Raw genomic sequence first — 24,299 nt, 5'->3', positions numbered from 1 at the left:
AAAAGTTTAACGTAAAATGAGCTAGGTATAGAAAAGTTAATATTCTGTAGTGTTGTTATGACAGTATATACAATCTGTTTGCGGGCTATTCTATTCCGACAATTATCATATAGTGAATTTCATCTCCTTGGCCAAATTTATTTTTTTTATTTATTTTATTTTATGAATTTATTTTGTGTGTAATACATGCGTGTGTAATAATCAAAGTTCATATTAAGGGATTAAATTCTTCCTCCAATTCGATGTGGTAGACACTACGTTCATGTCTATATGCAGTTGTGTCCTCATTTTGTGAAACGTTCGATATAACAGTTGGTGGGCAAACGATAACCAAGAAACTAACTTCTAAGTCATGTATAACGTATTGCCGAATTAAGCGAAACCATAGTCAACACTCTCTATTCACTGAAAGCTTGGGCCCAAAGGTACTCCTGAACTTTGTAATTAAAATTCAAAACACGATGATACCTCTCAGACGCAGCCGTAAACCTCGAGAAAAGCTATGACCAGCAGAGTGACCATTATAGTTTGTAACAGCGACAGTCTCCGTCTTTTCCTAATTCCAATATTCATCTCTATTATAAATCATATAGAAATCCATAGTCCCCTCTTAAAACAAATTATTGTCAAATGAAAGATTAATTTTAATAATCATCCGATCTAAAATTTATTTGAATATCTTACACATTGATTCATGTATGTATTCACCTCGTTGTCCATTCAAATAAATTAAACGACGTAAATAAGAGCCTCAAGTATGTGAAATTTTTGACATTTAAAATGTAGCATTTTTTTTATCCCGTTATCAAGTTACTTTCGAACTTTCTGCCAACTTAATTACTACTTCAATTTTCCAATTACATTGATCACGTTAGATCATGTTTCGTTAGATGATATGAGAAATAATTTTAATATGAGAACATCTATCATATACTGAAATCGTTTACGTATCTCCATTTCCTTAGAAATTAATTTATAAGTAGGTTCATAGAAATAATTGAAGCCTAATTAGCCCTTTAAGTACAGGATTGAATATTATATATTTCACGCTTAGTTAGTTTGCTTAGAAATAGAACAAAATCGCGGTTAATTGAAGCTATGTAGAACTAAAAAAAGTAGAAGCAAAGAGCAATAATTGTTTTACTTTAAACCATAGCAATGCGTTATGAAACGTAGCTACCTTTTTGGAGGATTTTTGTTAATTAATATTACGTTAAAAAAATAACTAGTAAACACGTTAAAAAATAAATAGTAATTAATATTACGTTAATATTTTGTTAATTAATATTACTATGTTTTTAATACGAAATTAAAGGAAATTGAATCTGTCGTTGATTGTGTACCACGTTATGAAAGTACATTTTTTTGTATGTATAATAAACGCGCTCTTAACACGTTCATTATGTAGCGCGTTTAACCCGATGAAACAGGGTTAAAGAGGCATTGTTTTATCTCTGGATTGTGATGCTGGCAGTTTTCCGGCATAGTAGCAGCCGTTGTTCGTCATCTTAATGCATAACCGGAAGACTGAGCGACGCACCAGCAGCTTATAAACGGCGCGATTATTCTAACCTGACCTATCTGCCCCTTTCCAATGTCTCCTCCCTTAGCTATGCTACGGTATCTCCTTCGTTCAGAAGAGGGTAATGTTGGCTGCTGGTTAGCCTACTGGCCTCTGTAAATACGTCTATTTGAATTTCATACGACGCGCGACGCGACTCGACTCGATTCGACTGCTAGAATATTTTCCAATTCCTTTCTTTTTCTTAACCCTTCTAACCTTTTTGGAATGCGCTGATTTTAAACAGATGCATAGAAGCCTCGTAGCTGACAAGTGAACTGAGTCCACTTTCGTAATATAGGCACTTTTATGTAATAACATTACCAAAAATTAGGAGCAGAATGTAGCTGTATTGTAAGAAAATAAATTGAAAATGTAGTATTTATGATAGTGTAATTTGAAATAAAAATCGCACAAGTCCAAAACATTGGATTTAAGCCACTATTTCTAAAATTGAACTTTACTTTTTATGAACAAAAACACGAAATATAAGTAAGTTGAGTTAATAAATAAATTAAGCATTCACAAGGCTTTCTATTCAATAGCAAATAACATTTTCGAATTTTGGACTTATGCTGTCAACCAAGGGTCATATATATTAGCTCGCGCTAAAAATCAACGTACAAAAACAACGTACACGTGCTACATTCATAACAAACGCAGAAACACTCCTCCAAAATATTACGGTGATGAAATATCGTATATTTAGTGACATTCATGAACAGCAGATTAGGCCAAAAATTGTCCATCTTTAATGTTTGACTGTCTATTAAACTAAGAAATGTGTTTTTAATCATTCCAATATAACAACAAAAGAGCATTTAAATAAAAAATGAAACAAGCATTTTAGACAAACCAAGGAAAGTAACAACTATATTCTGCATCAAAGAAAATTTTAAGAAAACTGTTAAATGTCAAAAATAATTCAAACAAGATTTTTGTCACATAGAAAATTAGCGTGAAAAACAAGATCACAAGGGTAGAATTTGTATAAAATAAGTATTCTTGTTTTTTTTTTGGAAACGGACTATTTGGAATTCGGAATAACGGAATATTTGCAGATCAAGTGAATGAATTACAGGTTAGAAGAAGTGCCAAGTTGCATACAGAAAATATCGTTTTTACAATGAAATTGCTTATGGTGTGCGAAACATATCGGTGCCAGGACGCGATAATTTGCATTTTATTAAAAGGATATGTACATATATATGAATGTATACAGATATCTTAAAATGTCTGAAAAAGAATGCTAACAAGTTGTACAAGGTATGTCAAAACATGTGGGAAGTACAGCAGGTGCTGAATCAGTAAATTCAAACAAAGAGAGAAGTTCCTATAAACGTAATTCCGATATGACCCCGTTTTCGAATTACAGGTTATTTTTGTGTTCAACAATCTCTCGCGTAGATACGACAGAATTGGACGTTAATAGACTGTTTTTCAGCATGGTTCGGGTGTCATGCAAATATAATGAAGTACCTGCTTACTATGAAATGATAGGAGCTAGCAGTTCTCTAGCTCCTACAGAATTACATTCTGCAAGTCGATAGGTAAGATGCATGCCAGCTAATTCGCAGCTGGAGTGACTCATTTTCAAGACACAGCATACTATCAGAAATATGGAATAATCTTTCCTCACTGAACGTAGTTTTCAAACAATTACTCCAATCACTTCAGAATATTTCATAACATTTACATGACACTAAAACCATGCAAAATTGTAGTAACACGAAGTAAATGAAATCAAATGAAGTCTAATGAAAAAAATTGATTCTATATTTTCGACCTTTTTTTATGTAAAATCATCCCCTCCACGTTCATACCATTTTGGGACACCCTATAGACATATGGAACAAAATAGTTTACAAAACTTTTAAGTTGTTTTTTAAGAGAACAGTTGACTCAAACCAGGAGACATTCAGCTGCCAAAAATTGGTCCACGAGCCTTGTGACAATACCCCAAAATGTTTTCACCATTATATTTGCGATCGTTGCAAATTATTATTAGTAACTTTTACTGTATCTAGTATTAGGAGAGACTTCATGATTTCTTGAAATCATATAACCAAAATACAATGTTAATTAAAGTTAATTATTACGGAAATGTTGATTATTTTTCACTTTAATTTGGTTTCAGATATTGTTAATTTATAAATAACTCAGAATAAAACATAGATGGCGCAAAGCAAAGTATTGCATATCTTTTTTCTCACTTATTTAAGAAAAAACCTTAGGTGTCCGGTGCTAGGAGAACTCTCCTTATCCGTTATTTTGATTCGTAGAACATACTTACGAGTTTCCATGAAAATAGATTACTTAGTAACAAAAACTGCAAAAAGATAAATTCTTAAGTACATTTTTTGAACAGATGACATTAAAAAACTTTTTTTACATAGCTGGATTTGAGATTTGATACCACGTAATATAAAAAGAAATTCGTTTTGTACCATCCAGTTCTGGAGTTATTTCACAAAATGTACTTGTTACTCTTTGTTACTCTTTAAAGGCTGTTTTTATCGATAAAAGAAAATGTGTTAAATATTTCCCCGAGAAAACAAAAAAATTATCAAAATCAATGTGTCTTAATAGGTTTGGTATGTTTCCGTGTAAGTAGAATGACTGCAAGATTTTCTCCGAAATATTTGTATATTTCAAACATTTTAAACATTTAGATATTTTTAAACAATGGTTGAACCAAGTGGTGCACCGTGAACGCAAAAATTCTTTCCAAACACTTTTTAATCTGTATTTTAAAAGTAAAAGTCTGAGCCATAATTTAACTACACCACACCGACAACGCGTGGTGTGCACTATACACCTCTTTCGTATCGGCTAATAACAGTTTTTTCAATAAAAAATGAAAAAAATGAGTTTCTTTGACAAAAAATTATATACAATCATTACATAAACTCTGGTGTTAGTGGCTTATTAGCATTATATACATTACTTTTTAAAATATTCGAACACGTACCTTGTAAAGAGAAGCTTACAAAGTAAGATTTGGTTATTACAAGAGATATTTTTACAATAGACCAAGTCTCTTCATTAAAACATTTATGGACAATAAGCTATAATAATTCAATTAAATTGAAATTCTTCATTAAAACTTGTAATTCAGATGAAGTATTAATATGTTACATGATCATACATATGAAAAATGTATTGTAAAACAATATTCATATGTGTTTCTTTCAATATTCATATCAATATTCATATATTCATATGAAACGTACAATAATCATTATATTTATACGTATGGAATAAATACGAAAATCAAAGTAAGTCTTTTATAAAATTCTGGGATATATAATTTGTAAAATAGAAGTTCTGCATTCTACTCGCTACATGTACAATTCAACCGTATTCTTTTTACGTATTAAATATGTTTAATCCACTATAACAAAAATATAGAAGTGTATCTTATTTTATTCCAATAACCTTTACCGAAACAGAATTCTTGACATTTGTACAGACGGTTTAAGTAGAAAACCGTATTATTAAAAGAAATAAAAATATTTGTGTAATGCACAGATCACTTTTGACATGCTTGCATCCAATTTTAATAAAAATCCATGATTATAAATTCGTTCGATTGCTTTCATTGTGTTACATTTAACGCTTCTGATTTGAAATCTGTAAAATTGTTATCTAATATTCGTATGTCAGTTGATATGTTTTCAGCTCACCACACCCTCGTTATTCATTTACCACGAATTTAACGGTCTTACGTATGAATGTGGAATGAGGAGGTGGAGATTCCGTAGGATATGTGAAATTAGCTGAAACAGCTGGAGATCATATTAGTCAGCTTCAAAGCATCTGGTGCAAAAGGTACGTCTGTTATAATAAAAGGCTACATTTGTCGAAAAGTAATTCGCTCGAACATTTTGGAAACTGTTCGTTTCGAGTTGAATATAATAAGGTTTTCCGTTTATTAAAAATTTTAAATCTTAAATAGCATTATTTACAAAGCGTTGATTTAATTTCTTAAGAGAAGCGGCGTAACATTGTAATAAACATTTGTTAATAAAACTTCGTTATTTGTATCTCAGTAATCGCTTTATAAAATACAAGTTTATTAGGTTTATAGTATTTTGATGAGCTTGGAATTAAGCTGTATAAAGCAAACACGAATAGGAATCGTGTAATTTCGTCGTGGTGCATTAAAACCGGATTTTTATAATAACAAAATTCTGCGATCAGAACTCATTAGAAGCGCAATTTTCTGATAAGATACATAATTGAGATCGTATTTCACAGGAGAATATTTCCTTTAAATTCATTTAATTTCTCTTACAACGTTTTCATTGTTCTGTTTAACGTCTTCCAAGGAGGTCAAGCTTTCATAATCTTTCGTTGCAGTTTTTCTTCTGCGACGAGGTTTTCTTAAAAGAAATTGCCCCTGTTTTAAAATAAAGGCAATTAACGTTTTACACTAAAAAGCGCTGTCATTTTTTAACGAGAACGGCTTACGGTGAGTAATTTTTCCCGTCGGTCTAGTGTTCTCCATCAGGTAAAAGAATCTTATTGTTCGGGGGCAAGAAATGAGTCTCTTTGATAGATTTCCACGGTTTCTTGACATTTTATCTCGCTTTAATTGAAGTCCATTACTTAAAACCAGCTACTGATATTTTAAAACGTAACTGAAGCTTCCTCAGCGCAGATAGATATTACTGAAAGTACTGAGGAGCAAAAAGAAATCTAGAGCATGGACATCCAGTAAGGTTGTTTAACCCGTTGACCTCGTTAACCGCTCACGAAAAAGTTAAGTGAATTTCTCTCTGTTTCATCCCATTTCTACCCCCTCCCCTCTCACTACACTGGTCTCTCTCTCTCTCTCTCTCTCTCTCTCTCTCTCTCTCTCTCTCTCTCTCTCTCTCTGTCTCTTATATCCTAGTATCTCGAGTTTCAAGAGTCTCCTGCGTCCGTGACCGAATCAGTTAATTAATTAGCAAAATTACACGAACACAGAAGAAACGTATATTTGTCTGAAGTGGACTGGTCAATTTTATTGTGTCTATATATGTAGTACTGTGAACCTGACGAATCAGACGGAGTGACTTTAACGAAAATGTTCCGTTGCAGTGTTTCCTTAGAAGCCGCTAATTAGGGAATGAGATAGGGAGAGTAAGAATGCGGTCTCAATGGAATCCGATAAGCTTCAAGTGTTTGCCCTTTTGAAAACAAGGCGCGTCGATCTTCCTAACTCCAATCGGATGATCTTGCCAATCCGGATTTATGGCGATCTATAAATTGCAGATCTTTGAATATCTTCATCGTTAACGCAAATGGCCAGAGTGTTCACTTCAATGGAATTGCAGTTCCCGTAAATTTCTATGTGCGTTTCAATCTCGATTCCTCCTTATCGAAAGTGTGTTTCCGATCGAATTCTACCCGCAGAATCTAACAGGATTTTAGAAAAACTTTAAAATATCTGCCCGACACACGTAAAAATGAAAGGAAACGTATCATTATACATGAGGACATTTCCTCGCAGGATAGCATTCATTTCTTTTTACTGTACATTAAAACGAATATTAAAACGTGTTCAAGAGTGTGTAAGAGGTTAATTTTACTGTGGATATAAAAAGAATAGTTAAATTTCAAAACTATGCTTGTGTAAAAAAAGGAAAAGAAATGCCTGCAAGTATGCAGGAAAATATCATGTGTAAGCATTTTGCATCATATCATAGACAGTATTTAGGTATTGCTTAGATACTAACAAATCACTATCCTACAGTGTCAATCGACACGATCCAACCCGACGTACAAAGAACTGAAAACAATTAGCCATAACAGTTATTAATTGAACATTCTAACATCAAATTAAAAGGTCTTCATCTGTTCTAAAATAATCAGTGTTGCAGTCCGTGACAGAATTTTTAATCCTTCAGATTTTGGCCGTCTTTATGTCGTGCGTCGTGTGCCGAATAAATTTATGATTACCAATTACTACTGAACTAAAAGGACCACCTTCCTTTGCGCAGGATGGTCAAAAAATATAACATAGGCGATTAAACTTTACTTCAAGAAACCACAAATTTTGTACCTTTTTTTTTTAGGTAATACTGTAAATTTTGGAAATAAAATGTCGAAAATCGAAGTTTTAATTTTAGGAGATCAGTAGTTGTTCGCGTGTAAAAATGGGCGATTTTCAGAGTTTTTGATAGGTAAGGGCGCCGCCATATTGGTATGTACTCAAATCATTTGGGATCTTATCAGGTCTTGGCCTGGAGTTTTTAATGATTACGAAATTATCAAGCAATTAGAAAGTAAGGCTAAAAACATCAACAAAAGCAGCTGTCGCAAAGCGAATCATACAGCCAAGTAGTAGGTAATGGTGTTAACACCAGCAAAACAATAAACTATATTCCAACGAGCCGAATTAGTAAGGTTGAACAAGCACACGTGGTAACCACTTGAGTACGACAGAGTAAGAATCATATTTTGCACATAGTTAACCAAAGAAGTACGTCGATGTTTATCTATCTACTCTAACTGCTCTCCTTAGACCGACTATGCAGGGTGTCCCAGAAATAGTGTCGGAAAAAGAAAGAGGTGATTCCAGGGGTGATTCTAAGCATCCTTTGTCTTAATTCCCGCTGAAACGCTTTATTTTCGAATTATTAACGAAAATCATGGACCAATTAGAGCGCGGCTACAGTGAACGTAGGAAGTCATCCACCTACGAGTCCTCCTACGCATTTCGCTCGTGAGCCAGTTCGACACCCCTGCCATAGAATATGGATGAACATGGACATTTCGAAGCAAGTGTTATAAACGGCAAGTTCTTACGGTAACGGTTTGGGCCGATTGGTCGGTCTGTTGATGTGTGATGATGTCTGCTATTGTTCACAGTCGCGCAAAGAATTTGAATGGATTTTTATTGTTTGACACTACTGGTATTGAGGTGTCGGCAAGGCGACCATCGGTACACGCGTTAAGACTATTGAAGGTAAGAAAGAATGACAAAGATGGGTTTCAATGGTTTTTGTTTCAAGGCTATCAATGCATTCAGTACAGATCAAAAAAATTCTCGGAAGGTCATATTGAAGGTCTTTTCAAGGTCATCCACATTTTTTTTGCAGATTCAAACCATCAAACCCACCTTTGTCATTTTCTTTCTTACTTTTCATATTAACAGCGTTCGGTTTAAAAGGAACACCCCGTATTTAACCGTACAGTAATATACAAATTAGATGTTTGTTTCACACGGTTACCCATATATAAAATAAGGAACATTTAATAAGTTCACTACTACTATGTTGCCAAAGCACAATCCAAAATTAGTTTAACCACTTAACTGTGAAGTTTAATTTGAAAAATCCCTCACGGCGCGGAATTAAAATCAAGCAATGAGGAATGTATATACGTCGAACGCAAGCCAAATGCCTCTATTATATATTTTACACTATTATATATTTTACAAAACAGTAAAACAAAATGAGAAAGAATTACGTTTTTATTTGAGAAGAAATTAACAATTCATTAACGTTAACTGCACCGCAATAGAGTTTCGGATTGACGTGTATACACGTCGAACGCGCTTAACTGGTTAAAAGCAGTCTGGAATGTTTTAGACAATGCTGATGGATCAGACGGGCTGGTTCATTTCGAAATTGAGAACAGCAAGTGAAATTATTAGTTTCATCGTACCAGTAAATGCCGACGTGGCGAAAATATTGATTGGAACTCGTCTAAAAGGCAAGATACTTGCCTAGCATAATTTTCGCTCTGAACATTTTGAAATGATCTTAAATCAAACTGTGCTTCAAATGTGCTAATTATTGGACTATTGACAAAGTAAACTGATACTTCGAAAGCAATTTAGAAAAAATGTGACAGCCTGATAAAGAATCGAGTATACTATTTCTACAAAAACATCATTTTTGGAAACATTGAATCATTTAATGAAGACGGAATAATAGAATAAGTAAGTACGTATGTATGTTATCGATACAACCAATCAGGATCGCAATGATTTGAAATTGTAATTAAGTATGGTATTAACTGCATACGTATACATCACAAGTGAACTATGTATGCACTACAAATGTAGAAAAAGGACACATGCATAGGACCTGTATGATGTCTAGACGTGAAAATGGTACCTCATTTAGGTGTAGTGAAAAAAGCCATAAAGGAAGCAAGAATCAATATTAAAACTCAGTAATAACACTAAGGCGAGGCGAGGTACGCCCATTGCTGTTTGCTATAAGCCTCGGTTCGTCTTCGGGTGTTTTCGTCACTTCCGTCGGTAGGTGCGAATGCGAATGAGAGAGCACGCTTGAGCCGAACGTTAACGTGACAAACTAGTGCTATTAGCAGCATATTATACGAACCGTGAAAATTGTCGTAGCGGGTTCATCAGGTGCTCAATCGAATCGGCAGAATTTCAGCTTCAATTTGACCTTAAGATGTGGGTATTGCAATCATTTCTTGCTGAGATATTTTCAGAAAGATCTGATATATCGAAATGTTAATTAAATTGCAAAAACAAAAGAAATACCTTCAAGAGAAAGAAATGCTCTTTCTAGTGCTTTTTTGCACAAGATTCTACGATGATTTTTTCGCTTTCTAGAGCCAGTTAAAGTTAAAAAGACCATTTCAGCTTCAATGTTGTACAACTCGAACAAAAAAAAATCGCTCTATATTCGACAACCAGGTTTTTTGCATAGGAATACAGGCGCTTTCAAATGACGGTAACGCAATTTATAAAAAAAATGTATCTCTCCCCATGTGATGTCTGGAAGTTGAACACAATTTTTTGTAACTGTCAAAGTCTTGTTTATAACGCTATAACTGTGTTAAAAAGCAATGTAGCTGAAAATTTAAAAAAGCATGTGAAAGTAGAGACGTCAAACTTTCGAATGATTTATTAACGATATCGATACAACAATTTTTGTCGGAGTTATGATCACTTGAAATTGACCCAATTTCTCGGGTTTGTAGAGGTGATCCATTAATTTTTTTGAGGAGTGTATTTGAGAATAAATTTCTAAATTTGAATATATTTTTCATTACAAAAATTACAATTTTAAAATTGCTTAAAGATAGAATTAAATTGTTATACAAAAATTAAAAAGTTATGAGAAATCAGAACTATTCCGTTATTTATTAAATATCTCATAATTGTAATAGAATTTTTAATTAAATGTATATACAGAAAATTGAAATTATAATAATTTTGGGATCTTTCCCCTTTCTTTTGACCTTTCCCTGCTCAAGTTTAACTCTTTCGTCATCTTTTTTTTGTAAAATGTTCTATCCATTCATCAGAAGTGGCCACGAAAGGAACTTTCTCTGTTCTCTTTTTTCTTAAATTTGATTTGTTAGTAGTTTTTTAGTACTTTTTTTCCAAAATGGCAATTTGTAAAAGCTGAAGATATTCTCTCTTCGACTAGAAGATATACTTTCTCATTATTATTTTGATCTGTAGATTTTTCAATAAACTAAGGTACTTACCTGGAGGATCATTATTAATTATATTATTAATTTCTATTCTATTGCTGTTTTAAGGACCTTACAACTATCTTCATTACATACAAGATGGAAGATATTATTTTGTATCTCTGTAACTTGTATAAAATCTTGTATCTCAACTATTTGTAATCTTCTTCTGTTATGATTGGCATATTATCTATTATTTCACTGTTGATTAAGGTTGATTAAGGTAAAGTACATATTATTACATTAATGCATTCTCGTAACATAAAATAACAGACATAGTGAAATATTCCCTTACATAAATTAGCGAGATTTCTTAGTAAGAGCTTAAGAAATTCTTCAAGATCTGTTACAGATATGACACATGTTTCAAAATAATAATTTTTAACTAATAAGTTTTATTATTGTATAATGTATTATTTTACTTTATATTAATGACTGTTTCTACTTTATGCTACTAATTTTTGTTTTCAATTATATTGAGAAGTAAGGTAAAAAATTAATTAAATTTGTATTACTGTCCGGATTCTCGAACATGGTCAGCCACTGGGACGTTTACCTTACAATTTCGACGTACGCTATTTCGGAAGCGAGCAGAACTGTAGGGGCTACATGTGCTTCCGCGCCTTACCGTGGCGCTAGTGCTGCCGGCATTAGCCGCATTCGAGCGGCAAGAGAGTGTCGCCTCTCTAGACTCTGCGTAGTCGAAGAGTCCAGGCGGATTTCCCGCCTTTTAGCAATTCTGTAGAAGCCTTGGTTAAAGCAACACGTTAAATAAAATTTGTATCTGGTATGTACACTTAGTGGTGATTTCCACACTGTTTCTGGTTTCCCAACGGTAGTAGGCCGCAGCCTAGTGATTTCCTAGCCATAAATCCTACAGCACCTGGTGGCTTTCGCGCTGGCCGGAAGAAGACGGGCTCCTTGAGCAGCCGAAGGAGCCCTGGTATAAGCGCTTCCGAACTGCCATCGAGATATACACCAAGAAGTACCCCGTGTACCAATTTCACCAAGGCCAGCTCTACCGACACATTCCCGACGACGTCGGATTCTAGCCCCAGTGGAAATCGAAGCGCTATATCTCGACCGCCGCGCCGTACGTGCCGATATCTTACAACAGATGCACGACAACTCCACCGCTGGCCACCTCGGCCAATGATACTTTTGGCCCAGGATGCACCGCGACGTCTCCCACTACATGTAGCACTGCCTCAGCTCCCTGTAGTACAAGCAACCATGCAGCATCGGCCGGGCAGATGTTTTTCTTCCCCGAACCAGCCAGGGATATCGCGCTTGCGGTACAAATTCACGAACTGCGCTGAGGTACGAGGTGCGACAAGAGCATGATAAAAGGCGACGAACCCGCTAGAGAAGGCACTTCTGATCACGGTGCCGAGGAGCGAAGATCGATCTCCGTCTGCCAGCAGTGCCGCAACGATTACCCTACGAGGAAACCCGACTCGCCGGCCGCTGGAAGCACAGGCACGGAATCGTCTAGCCGATGGAAGCATAATCTCACCAATTTCGGGCCGCCGCCCCCCGCCAACAACCGTACCGCCCATCCGACGCGGACCACCGAATCGACTCCGGCCACCGTCGAGAGGAAAGGACCCGACCGATGCCAATTCCACCGAGAAGCCATATCTCCCACAGACGTCCAAGGAGCCACACGGACCCTGATCGCGTATTGCTCGGATCACCCGGATCTGCAACAAAGGAGCAAATCCTCTGGCCCGACCACCAGCGCAAAAGACCGCGCCTCCACCAACCTCCCACGACGTCCCAGGAAGGACGACGTCCGCCACACCCACCGCCCCCGCCAGCCAAGAAAGACCCCCAGTACCTCGACGTCGAGGAAGGCCTCTGAACCATCGACGAGGTGGCAGCTGACTACAAGCCAATCTCTCCCGGAGCCCGTAGCAAATGCAATATCTGGCCAGATATTGCCCTTCAATATCTAGCATTCGCAATGTTCCGTCGCAAGGAACGATTCAAGTGGTGCTTGCCTTCAGACAATTATTTATGATACGCCCGTGAGTAAGTGATCACTTTCAACGATTAGGCATGGCGCAACATGTGACGACCATTCAAGTCACAGCCTGCCTTTCGTTTGTTTTCACTTCCTACGGTTAAGGGACGTCATAAATTAACCAAACAAAAAGGCACTGTTCAAAAGTGTCGAGGGACAGCCTTGTTGAGCGACCGGCATCAGCTTACGATCTCCAGGGCAAGGCCCATTCAGCTCACCTAAACAGGGTGACAATCAGTCAAGGATGCGCTGATTGGGTAACGCAACATTCAGCAGAACCAATCAGTGCACTTCCTCTTCCATGAGGACCGCCCTCTCAATACATAGAGGAGCCTCACGAGACGGAAGAACTAAAAATCAAACTCACTCTCGAGTTTTACTCAGACGTGAAACATTCAGTTCCAAGTCTTTTCAAAGCCGGATCACCAACAACCGCAGATCCGACGCGAAAAGCTCTCGCGATCGAAAACAACAATCACACGATACAATCATGCTTTCTTGCGTCTCATTCACTCTGCCTCGCTTCTTCTTCCTTCTTTTTGTTTTAAGGTATTCGAGTGTCAGTACGTACATCATCTCGAGATTCGATCGCAACGCTGAAATTTTCATATTCCGATGGCAATGAAGCTAATAACATGATTGACAATAAATTATCCGGTAGTTTGATGCCAACCGCCTCTAATAGTTCTGCTTTACGTTCAAATTCTATCTTGTGGTCTTTCTACAGAACCATCAACCAGTGACCATAAATCCTAACCATTTTTCCTAACAAAATTTCTTTTCGTTTCCATATATTTAATTATTCAATTACAAATCACGATTTATAATGTGACCTGGGCCCATAATCTGACAGAATTGACGCAGTTTATTAACACAATATTGCCGCTTCTGGCCATGTCCCCCATCTTGTTAGAATAGGTTCCGATGGCAATGGAACATTTGGTAGCTTTTCAACAATACTTGTTTTATGGAAGCTATTAATTGGTTAACTATTGGAAAGTGCAATCGTATTTCCTCTGCTACCCTGTGCAAGCCATGTGCTAAACATGTTACATGTAACATGTTCGGATAAAATAATCGTAAATGCCTACCAGCTTTCAGCATATAAGGGGCAGCATCTGTTACAAGTAACAATACCCTGTCATCACCACCATTCGGCCATAATTTTCTTATTCCTGTATTCCAGAATCGTGCAATTGTGGCGTGATTAGTTTTCTCTAATTGTTGACATGAAAGTAAACGCGGTTTCATTGTTCCTCTTTCACACATTTTACCGATAACCATGTTGGCTATACAACGACCAACTTTATCTGTGGTTTCATCTACTGACACCCAAATATTATTTTCACCAATGTCAATGCGGATATCTCGTATGACTTCATTGTAACAGACTGGTAAATAATTTTTCCTAAGCGTAGATTCATCGGGAATAGTTTCACCAGTATATTTTTTAATAAAACTTTTAAATACGAAATTATCTAAACATTTCCATGGTATATTTGCAGCCACCATTGCTTTACACATGTCAGCATAAAAATTACTCTTCTTCGAAACAGTATTACATCGTACATCATCAGATGCGACTGTCAAATTTTCTTCACTATTTCTCATATTTATTTATGCATAAATATATTTCTTATATTTATTTATGGTTTATGCGAAGCAGTATTTTTATGCTGCGTTAACTGCGATTTTCGTTCACAAATAATCTAAAGTACAGTATAATCAGAGAATATAATAAATTATCATTGGTAATTGATATAACTAATGCATAAATAAAAAAGATTATAAAAAATGAGGTAAGAAACTAATCTACATTTCTAGAACATACCTGCTTATGACATACGTTGCAAATAACTTTATCCCCACTGATAATAAAATGCTTATCTGCAACTTCAGATATCCATTTCTCCACCATAGAGTTTTGCTTAGCTAATTTCGGCATCTTTCCGCGATTTCAACTTTCCAGCAGAAACGTTAGAACGAAACTGTCTGAGTTGTGATATTGATACATCAAGTCGGTGTTTACACACCTCAAGGCAACTGCTGTTTCGTCCGAGAATCAAATGATACGATATAATTCATATCGCGTAACGGTTCTTTACCATTATATATACACGCACACATATATGTAGCATTAAATACAAAATATGTAAAAAATATGCAATATATGCGAAAAATATGCAATATATGCGAAAAATATGCAATGTGTAAAATATATGCAATATGCAGAATGTGCAAAATAAAAACTATATTTCTAAAATCCTCTATAAACAACGTAAATTTCTGTCCGGGTCCAATAACTTTACTTACTTTCTATCGAAATATGCATTTGCATAAACATCCGATGTCTACTTATAACAAATATATTTATAGAACAAATATAAATGCGAACAAGGTTTCATGAAGACGAAGAAAGGAATAAAATAAGAGAAAATAACGATATTTCAATTATACATACATTACTACATTCATTGCGCTGCACACATTGATCATACATCATACTTAGCGTACGTCATTGCTTATATTGATCACACACTTCACCTCAGCCAACGAAATTAATAAATAGTAAATAAGTATTTTAACATAAAGAAAATTTCTTTGCTGTGCACTTTACAATCACTAATTTCAAACTCGAAACGAAAAAATGTTATTAGTATTTTTTCCATTTTTTGCATGTAGACTCGCCCCACGTATGTTTATATCATTTGTCCCGAGAAATCCTGTATAATATTGTTTGCCAATTTTCGTTTCATGTTTCAATGAACACTTTGTTCACTTATTCGGTTATTTATTTACATTCATTTACAATTGTTCCGTAGTATATGTACGTGTACCGGGTTCTTCCCTAACAACACTCAGGGATCGATTGTCAGTTAGTATAATTTAGTTTCTCGGCAATTTCTTTCTGTTACTATTCCATAGGGACTGTTCATCACAAAGCAGTTTTTCATTGCGATATACTTTTTACGCTATACTATAAAACAGGTTTCGCGATAATATTTATTAGATCCCATTCATTAAAACATGTTTAGATTATATGACTAGAACACTTATTGGAAATTATTTACAATAGGGGATTCCTCACCGAGTTAACGACCTTGAGATATGTTATTAAGGTCATCATTGTGAACAACTTTTTCTTATACATGTTACCGTCGGACGACCTTGGTTTGTGAGATGTTTGCGAAAAACCGCTGGGATGACTATAGAAAACAATCTTTTCCAATGACTAATTCTCTTCTTTAGGGCAAGGTAGGGGCGGACCCCCTCCCCCCGAACCCCAAACCTATCCAGACCTTACCAAAATTCCTTCAATATGATTATCCAAACTTTGGTTACGTTAAGTATTTTAATTTTTGTTGGTCTTGCCAAAGACCACAGAGAGTTAGATTTTAGTTAGGTATGGAATCTTAGAATCTTAGGTGTGGGTTAGGTTTGGCTTTGGCCTTTCTGTTTTACCAATACAGTATGTTGCTCGATACTGAACTTTTTGTTTTATTTTATTGATACTGAACTGTGGAAAACATTCCTAGCTCCCCTACTGGACAGAAATGTTACTATTTAGCTTCTTCTAGCGGCCGTTCTTTCATAGCGTGACAATCATTATTTTTCGGAGTCAGGTTCGGTCGGTCCGCCCCCCTTAAAAGGCACTTGGGCATACATTCGACTAATTTCCTTGCAATGATCGGGATAGTATGAACTACGGTGCGCCAGCTATTAGATCGTTCTAGTTAAATGTAGGTAATTATTTAAACTAATATATTGTCCTTCTTGTCCTCCCATCCCAATTCAGCCATATCATCGCGTAGAAACCACAATTAGTATAAGACCATAACTCGCGATGACAGGAAAGAGAGTAATATAACGTATACGAGAGATGTGTACATATGTCGTGTTGTAGGTTAGAAAACAGACTCTATGTAGTAGCAAGTGTTTTGCAAATATCTCGGAAACGAGAAACGGAAAAAGTTATTTAGATTTATGCACCTAACAACATATTTAAAGGCCATTGAAATCGGTGAGGTGTCCCCTATTGTAAATAATTACCCATATATTACATCTCATTGGATACTTATTATCGAGTATTTTTTTACGGACTGTCTCATGTTAATCTCCTAAGGCTGGCATCTCGAAATATAGAAAAAAGGTTTGGCTAAACTTTCACTTAGGGACAACAAATTTCAGATTTTTTTATATAATCCGGTAGATTTTGGCGAGAAAATGCCAAAAATTCAAGTTTTAACGTTAGGAATTCACTAGTTCAAAAGTTATGCGTGTTTAAAGTCGAGCGATTTGAAGTTTTTTTGACAGTTAAGGCACCGCCATATTGGTATGTGCTCAGACATCGTTCAATGAGCGGTGCCGCGAGAAAGTCGGTTGGAGTTTGGTTCGCATAAGGGGATGGAGAAGGCCAGACTACGTTTGCAAATCTACGTTATCGACATCACAGCGCGCTTGTGGTTGTAGGTTAATGTGTAGGAACACCCGCGGAGGATATCCCAAGCCTCGGGAGGGATCGCGAGGCACGTAGCCTACTCTATGTATAATGTTTAAGGTTAGGGAACCACGTGGTTAGGTACCGAAGAGAAAACTCCCAATTTCGGTTCTATGAGAACCCGTTAGCACAGTTTATTGAATACGTCCGAGGATAACTCGAAATACACAGACTAGAAATACCGGTTACTGAGGATACGTCCGATCGCAGCGGAAAACAAACCGAAAAGAGAACGAGTTGTGTCTTGCCCGTACAATGATCGCATGGCGGGAGCAAGACTGCCATCTCGGGCAATCGGAACGGCCTAGGCAAAACAGGGGAATGGTGATGGTGGCGCCATACACCCTACATGGTACCATATAACGACTCCGCTCACTAGACCATGCGCGACGTTGAGTACATATCAACATGGCGGCGCCCTTACCTGTCAAAAATGCTTGAAACCAATCAGGTTTAAACACGCATAACTTGTGAACCAGTGAATTCCTAACGTTACAACTGGGATTTTTGGCATTTTTTGTTAAAATCTACAGGATTACAAAAAAAAGGTCCAAAATTTGTGGTCCTCTAAGTTAAAGTTGAACCCTCAAATTACCATTGACTAAATTGTGTGTACAAGACATTGTTACGATTGTAGTGTCGTGGTCAGAATTTGTGTACGGAGTATTTTGTAATTATCTATGTAACTATTGATCGTCCATCAGGAGATGGCAGTGATTTCGACAGTGGGGCGCAGGAGGATTTGCGAGACCCCATTCTCGACGTCAGGTGACGAACCCGTCTCTTACTCTTAGGCTTCGACGGGAGCGGTCGATATAGATTTTCAGCGTCACTACATCGCTCTGTTCCAGACACAATCCAATCAAAAGCGTGCTTTGCTGCCTTCGTCAAGCGATTCGGTCAATAGCGGAAGATGTGTAGCGCAAAGTAGGGATATTACGTGGTACCTACAAGTTTCTCATTACCATCTTCTGATGGACGCAGTGTACTACTGCCTGTTCGGTGATGCACTGATAATGCGGGACTCAAAGCGATTCATGAGTTTATGAAAAAGAATAATAACTGAACTTGCGAAACTTATAAACTTATCAGCATACTTGATTCGAAAGGGAAACTTGGCCCGATCTCAATCTCACTAAATACAACCGCCCTAACACGAACCTTAACATTGTCACGACGTATGTAGTTGTTACGAGCCAGGGCCGCGAGCACCGCGAGAGACCGGCGGAGGGTTATTACCCCAGGAATATAGTTTCAATTTGTTAGTTAGGTACGCGGACGAATCCAGTGCGAAACCGGGGAGCTTCTAAGAGATTGCATAACAGTGCGGACGAACTCAATGCGACATTGGGTAGCCTCTGGGAGGTTGGATGACTCACAGACGAATCTGATGCAAAATCAAGGAGCTGTAGGGTGCGGACGAACCTGATGCGACATCAGGGAGCCGCTAGGATGGTATAGTTTTCGTGGACAAACCCAATGAGAAATTGGGGAGCCACTAGGTTGGAGAAATCTCTGTTTGGACTGTGGTATGTATGTCGCGAACAAACCTGATGCGAAATCAGGGAGTCGCTAGGATAGTTAATAGGCCTTGTAAATTTTATAATTTAATTGATACAATCCGAGTGGTGAGATTGAATCGTAAGTTCAATTACTAGATTAGGATATTGGACAATAATTGAGGGTTTTATAGAATGCACGATCTACCAAACAACACAGATATATTCTGATTTGAATGTGTATTACAAGTGTTGATGTCGCGATTGAATTGAGCGTAAGTGTACAGTAAAAATATTGTTACCTAAGGTTCACGATGTTGGCGCACTAAAATATAATTATTAGCGAAAAAGGGAATCTATAAGGTTAACTTGATTCGAAGGGGACTTTAGGGAAACTTTAGGGACTTTGGAGAAGGGCTATCTGTTTTTAATCTAGGGTCGCGTACTCGTATTTGTTATTTCCAATGAGTTGAAGGTTTGGAACTGGATCTCTGTTTATAGGGTTAGACGAAGGGTTAGCCAGGATGCTTCCTGTCAAAGATAATCGTGACAGATTCCTGAAGGGAATGTGTTCAAGATTTCCATATTAGGAAATCGTACGGTATTGTTACTGAATCATGCCTCGTGCCGGCTGCGCCCAGCCGAAGCGTAGTCATCGTTTCTAAAAACAAAGGGGTCGGTTGGGACGTTTTTCGTTCTCAGAAAAGAGATTAGAAAAATTCTAATCGAAATAAACGCGGAGAAACTTATCCATACGTAACACAGTATATTGTCCGCTTGTACTTCTCGTGCTGTCCAAAGGCAGTTTGAATTCAAGGGTTTATATATCTATACTATAAAAAGTGAGTAGGAATGCTTTTTTAAAATTTCCATATAAGGGAATCTTACGGAATTAGTCTCTGAATCTGAAAATTTACTGAATCATGCTTTGCATCGACTGCATTCAGCTGGAGCATAGTCAGCTTTTCTACAAGCAATGGAATCGGTATAAGACGTTTTCCGTTGTAAGGAAAAAGATTAGGAAATTATAGAATAGTATTACGTTAGTGACAATTGCAATAAAAACGAATGGAGAAAATGTTTCTTTCAATCATGGTCTAATAGACAGTGACTTTAGAGCTGATCTATATACATAGTGCTATTTTATTGTGATTCTTATCTAATAAAAACATATACGTATTATTGTAATTTATGTACTTGCAAGCTTTTACTTGTGGTGTGCCGCGGAACTGTCGAAAAAATGTTGGTGTGCCGTGGAAGATAAAAGGTTGCGGAGCACTGCTTTAGAGCATCCACATGTTTGCGCAAAGATTTTTGAAAGGGGCTTGCGACTATACAAACAGTGAAACGCTCATACCTGACATTTCAGACAGGTAGAAACATATCGCAGTCTAGACATTTTTTCGAGAAAATAACATGCACATAGTTGAAATCACACATTCGTACACGTTTCGCTCCACGTAGGACCCTGATCAGGGTATTTTCAAATGACGAAAAAACGTAGATATTTCCTAATTCATAGATAGTTTTTAATTAAAGTAAATTAAAGAGGGGCTCATATTAAATTAATTATTAAAATCATCACATATTTTTCGTACAATATATTGCATGTGAATATCAATATAATGCAAACATATACATGCTATACTTTTTGGAAGCAATCCACACGATATTACAAACAGCTGGACAGTAGAGCCAGATTACAGCCGAAAGTAAACACGTTGTGTGTAATCAGTTCAAACAAAAATAAATAAATTTAAATGATAAATGATAAATTTAAATGATAAAATACGCCTGTCTATTCGCTTTTACGAAATTTTAACGATATTATTGATATATCAAAGTATTGGTAACATATCGATAACTGCATCGATAGTCGCACGTCTAGCTTGATTGCATTCGAATGCATGCGTCCAAACATATACACACACATTCATTGTTTGCAACTGAACACAGCTTTCACATGCAGATGAACGTTTATACAAGCCCAAAATTCAGGGCACAAATGCAGCTGGGAGATAGTGTGAATCAAAATAGGACAAAAATCAAGAGTAACGAAATCACGTTGACTATTTCGCTTTCGAGAAATATGTAATTAAAAATCAATATGTTATGTGTATACTAGGGTGTGCTTTATTTTTCAACTATGAACTTTTGAACACGTCGCGCCCTAAACTTGTTCCGTTTTATGAAAAAATGATATGTACAAAGTTTGAGATCAATTGGACGTCGAGAAGACGTGGCATGTTGAGTGTGAAGTTTTGAAATAGAAATAACAGCACGCTAAATGTAAAGAGTACACTGAAAATTTACTTTGTACGAATAAAGATTATTTCACATTAATTGACTTGTCTAATTTCTGTGCGCTACCTTCCCGCTAACAAGTCCGTTTTCGCGGAGCGTAATACTAGTGAGAACGACGCACAGGGGGCCAGATTGTATAATTAGGAGGAAAAAAGTCCGAAATTGAAGGTAAACAAATGTAAATATTGGTGAATGTTTTATGTACTATAAATGAGACGTAAAATGACCTCTGGTATTAGCATTATCAACAATGATACAAATGATGAAGGCAAATGCTGCGTCGCGTTATTGTTTTACGTTTCTCGAACGTTTGCTGCGAAGTATTAAGTGTCAGAACGTGTGTTGTGATTATCTGGCTGTTATAAAAGATGTTTATATTCATAATAACATGAATTCAGCAGTTGAAAGTGAGTACTGCAGATTTATTTGATTTTGGTTGTTCAGATTATTGTTTATATTTCGGGAAATCTTGACATTCATAGTGTTCGTTTCTTGTAAGCTATTTCAGGTTTTGTAGAGTACGAAGCCCAAGTTACCAAATGTTACTAATTGAAACTATTTTTAGGCGATAGTAACATTCTTATACTTGATATAAATTCGAAAATTTTTTGTCTTTAGTTGCCATTTTATGGGAAATAATTTTTTTGGTAGATCGTGAAACTGCCATAACACGATGCGATATGGTACTTCTCCTGCAAAAATTAGGAATAATACAGTCAACTACGACAAAAAATCGGCAAATTCTTGTAACTTATTTACAAAATGAATTACAAAATACTGAAAATCAACATTTGTCTCAAATTTTACAATAGTTCTAAGACGCTACTGGATTAAATGTCACAGGGCATTCAAATTGCGCTCTTAAGTTCATTTTTCTTAATAATTCCTTTATATTAACAGTCGAGTGGTAAGTTGATGTTACTTTATTTTTAAAAAATTACATGTAATACAAATATCTTTTTCAGAAATTTTTTCAGACATTATATTCGCGATCAAAAATACCATAAACTTAAAGATTGTGACCTCCCATTTACAACTACACCACATGTTTAAATCTTCTGGACCTAACATTTCTATATTTAAATGGTTTCAAGGATTCTGGACTCAAATAAATAAACTTAATTTTAAATCGGAAGTTGAAAATTAAGTAGTTAAAGGTTACTCGAAATAATACAGTTTGCATCGTACAGTTTGGAAGTGAAACAACCACACGAAGACTATCGAGAGTTTCTTGAAGTAGTAATCATTGTTTAAAAAAAAAACGTTCCATAATTTTCTTTTCGAGCACAAGGAGCATTTCATCATGCTCGATGGATGGCTAAGGCTATTGCATATTTTTACAAATATTCTTTGAAGAAAATAGAATACGTCAGATTTGTATTTTTGTCAGTATCAAGCTCTAATTTCCGCAGAAGCTCCAATACCATGAGTTTTTATAAAATCAATACGCGTATAGTGCCATCAATGACCATGTACCTAAGTCGTGTAGCACTACGGAAATTTTGTAATCATTTGTTCTAATGATTTTGTATCACTCGAAACAGTAACGCTAGCCTTTTTTGACCTCAATATTCCTCATCATATAAAAAACAAATGGTTGTAGCTTTAGATACCTTTAATGATAATGATGTAAAAAGATTAGTAGTTAATTCCAATAATGTAAATGAGTACGTTGCAAGCAACATTGCAGCTTTTATTTATAAAAAAATTTTAAATTTTTTAAAAAGATTTTCAATTTCCCTAGATTTGATAAATAAGGAACCTTCAGAATGGCAAAATGATCCCAGTTATAACGTAGGCTTAAATGTAGTACATCATTTAGCTGTAGTTCATGATTCGTTGATTTTAAAGTTTACGAGGTATGGTCAAAGTCGTTAATTGATTAGGAGATTTGATATGAGATAAAGGAATGACAAATGTTGCAGCAGAAGATGATAGTCACAACATTTAAAAAATGTTAAGACGTACTTAAAAAAAGTAGGTGTAGCATTGGTTCCGCGCATATGTACCTATCTGTTTTTAGGTTCCCTTAACTTTGTACCAAACTTATTGGCGACGTTACTGTATACATCTATCTAGTAGAATGGATTTGTTACACCACTTTACACGCATCGGACTACAGAGAAACGTAAATAGTAAGTATAAAAATTTATTAGGGGTACCGTTATGTTATTCAAATTTTAACGTTATTATAGGTTCTTTACTCTTAATTACTTACCCTGTATCCAGCCAAATCTTGAACAACACAGGTTAAAATTGCTTCCCTTCCTACTGATGCTGTTACATTGGCAATGGGCTCCTTGAAATTAGGATCTGAAAAGAATACAAATGCGATTGTATAATTTTCTCGGAACTGATAATTCACATCAAGTTTACTTTAAATAACTTCAATTACTGATTACATTTTATCCATGCTGTCGCGTTAACACACCCTTCGAAACATCTTGATTAGTGCAAACCCATCATGTAGATTCCTAAGATTAGCTAATTATAAATGTGACGGCTAATAAAGCAATAGTTCAAACCCATATAATAGATAGAAAAATATAAACGTAAATAAATGTAAATAAACATAGACATCGTATCGGATACGACGACAGTCACAGCAGCAATCTGCAGTGCAATTAGTATCGGTAATTATTATTAGTTCGATTATTAGTATGCGACTGATTTTGAAATGTATTTTTCTCGAAAACGAAGCCTCCAACTCAATTCCATCAACTTTGATTTTCATTGGTAATTTACGATCATTAGAGGATGCTCCACTGCCTTTTACCTTGAACGGAACATTTTACAATACAATATACATTATTAAGAATATATTTCTATATATTTAGTACACTACATCTAAGCAACGATTCTTCAAGATAATAAGACAAAAGTAAAAAATTAAAAAATCGCGATTGCAGTTACATTTTGATTTTTTAATTATTAAAAGCATTTTTTACGTGTCTGCTTTAA

At 35.9% G+C, this 24,299-nt stretch overlaps 1 protein-coding gene across 1 annotated transcript in view; it reads right to left on the bottom strand.

The window, feature by feature from the left end:
- Window positions 1-23,801, bottom strand: part of LOC143358837 (neurotrimin) — a 144,004-nt gene extending 120,203 nt beyond the window's left edge. Inside the window, exons 1-2 of the mRNA XM_076796312.1 lie at window positions 23,798-23,801; window positions 23,557-23,651 (exon numbers count right to left, since the gene is read on the bottom strand). Coding sequence (XP_076652427.1) covers window positions 23,557-23,651; window positions 23,798-23,801 — 99 coding nt within the window. The remainder of the gene's footprint in view (window positions 1-23,556; window positions 23,652-23,797) is intronic.
- Window positions 23,802-24,299: the final 498 nt, after the last annotated feature.

The sequence above is a fragment of the Halictus rubicundus genome, chromosome 11, assembly GCF_050948215.1.
Source record: "Halictus rubicundus isolate RS-2024b chromosome 11, iyHalRubi1_principal, whole genome shotgun sequence".
In the NCBI taxonomy this organism is placed as follows: Eukaryota; Metazoa; Arthropoda; class Insecta; order Hymenoptera; family Halictidae; genus Halictus; species Halictus rubicundus.
This window is presented reverse-complemented; position numbering and strand designations above follow the sequence as displayed.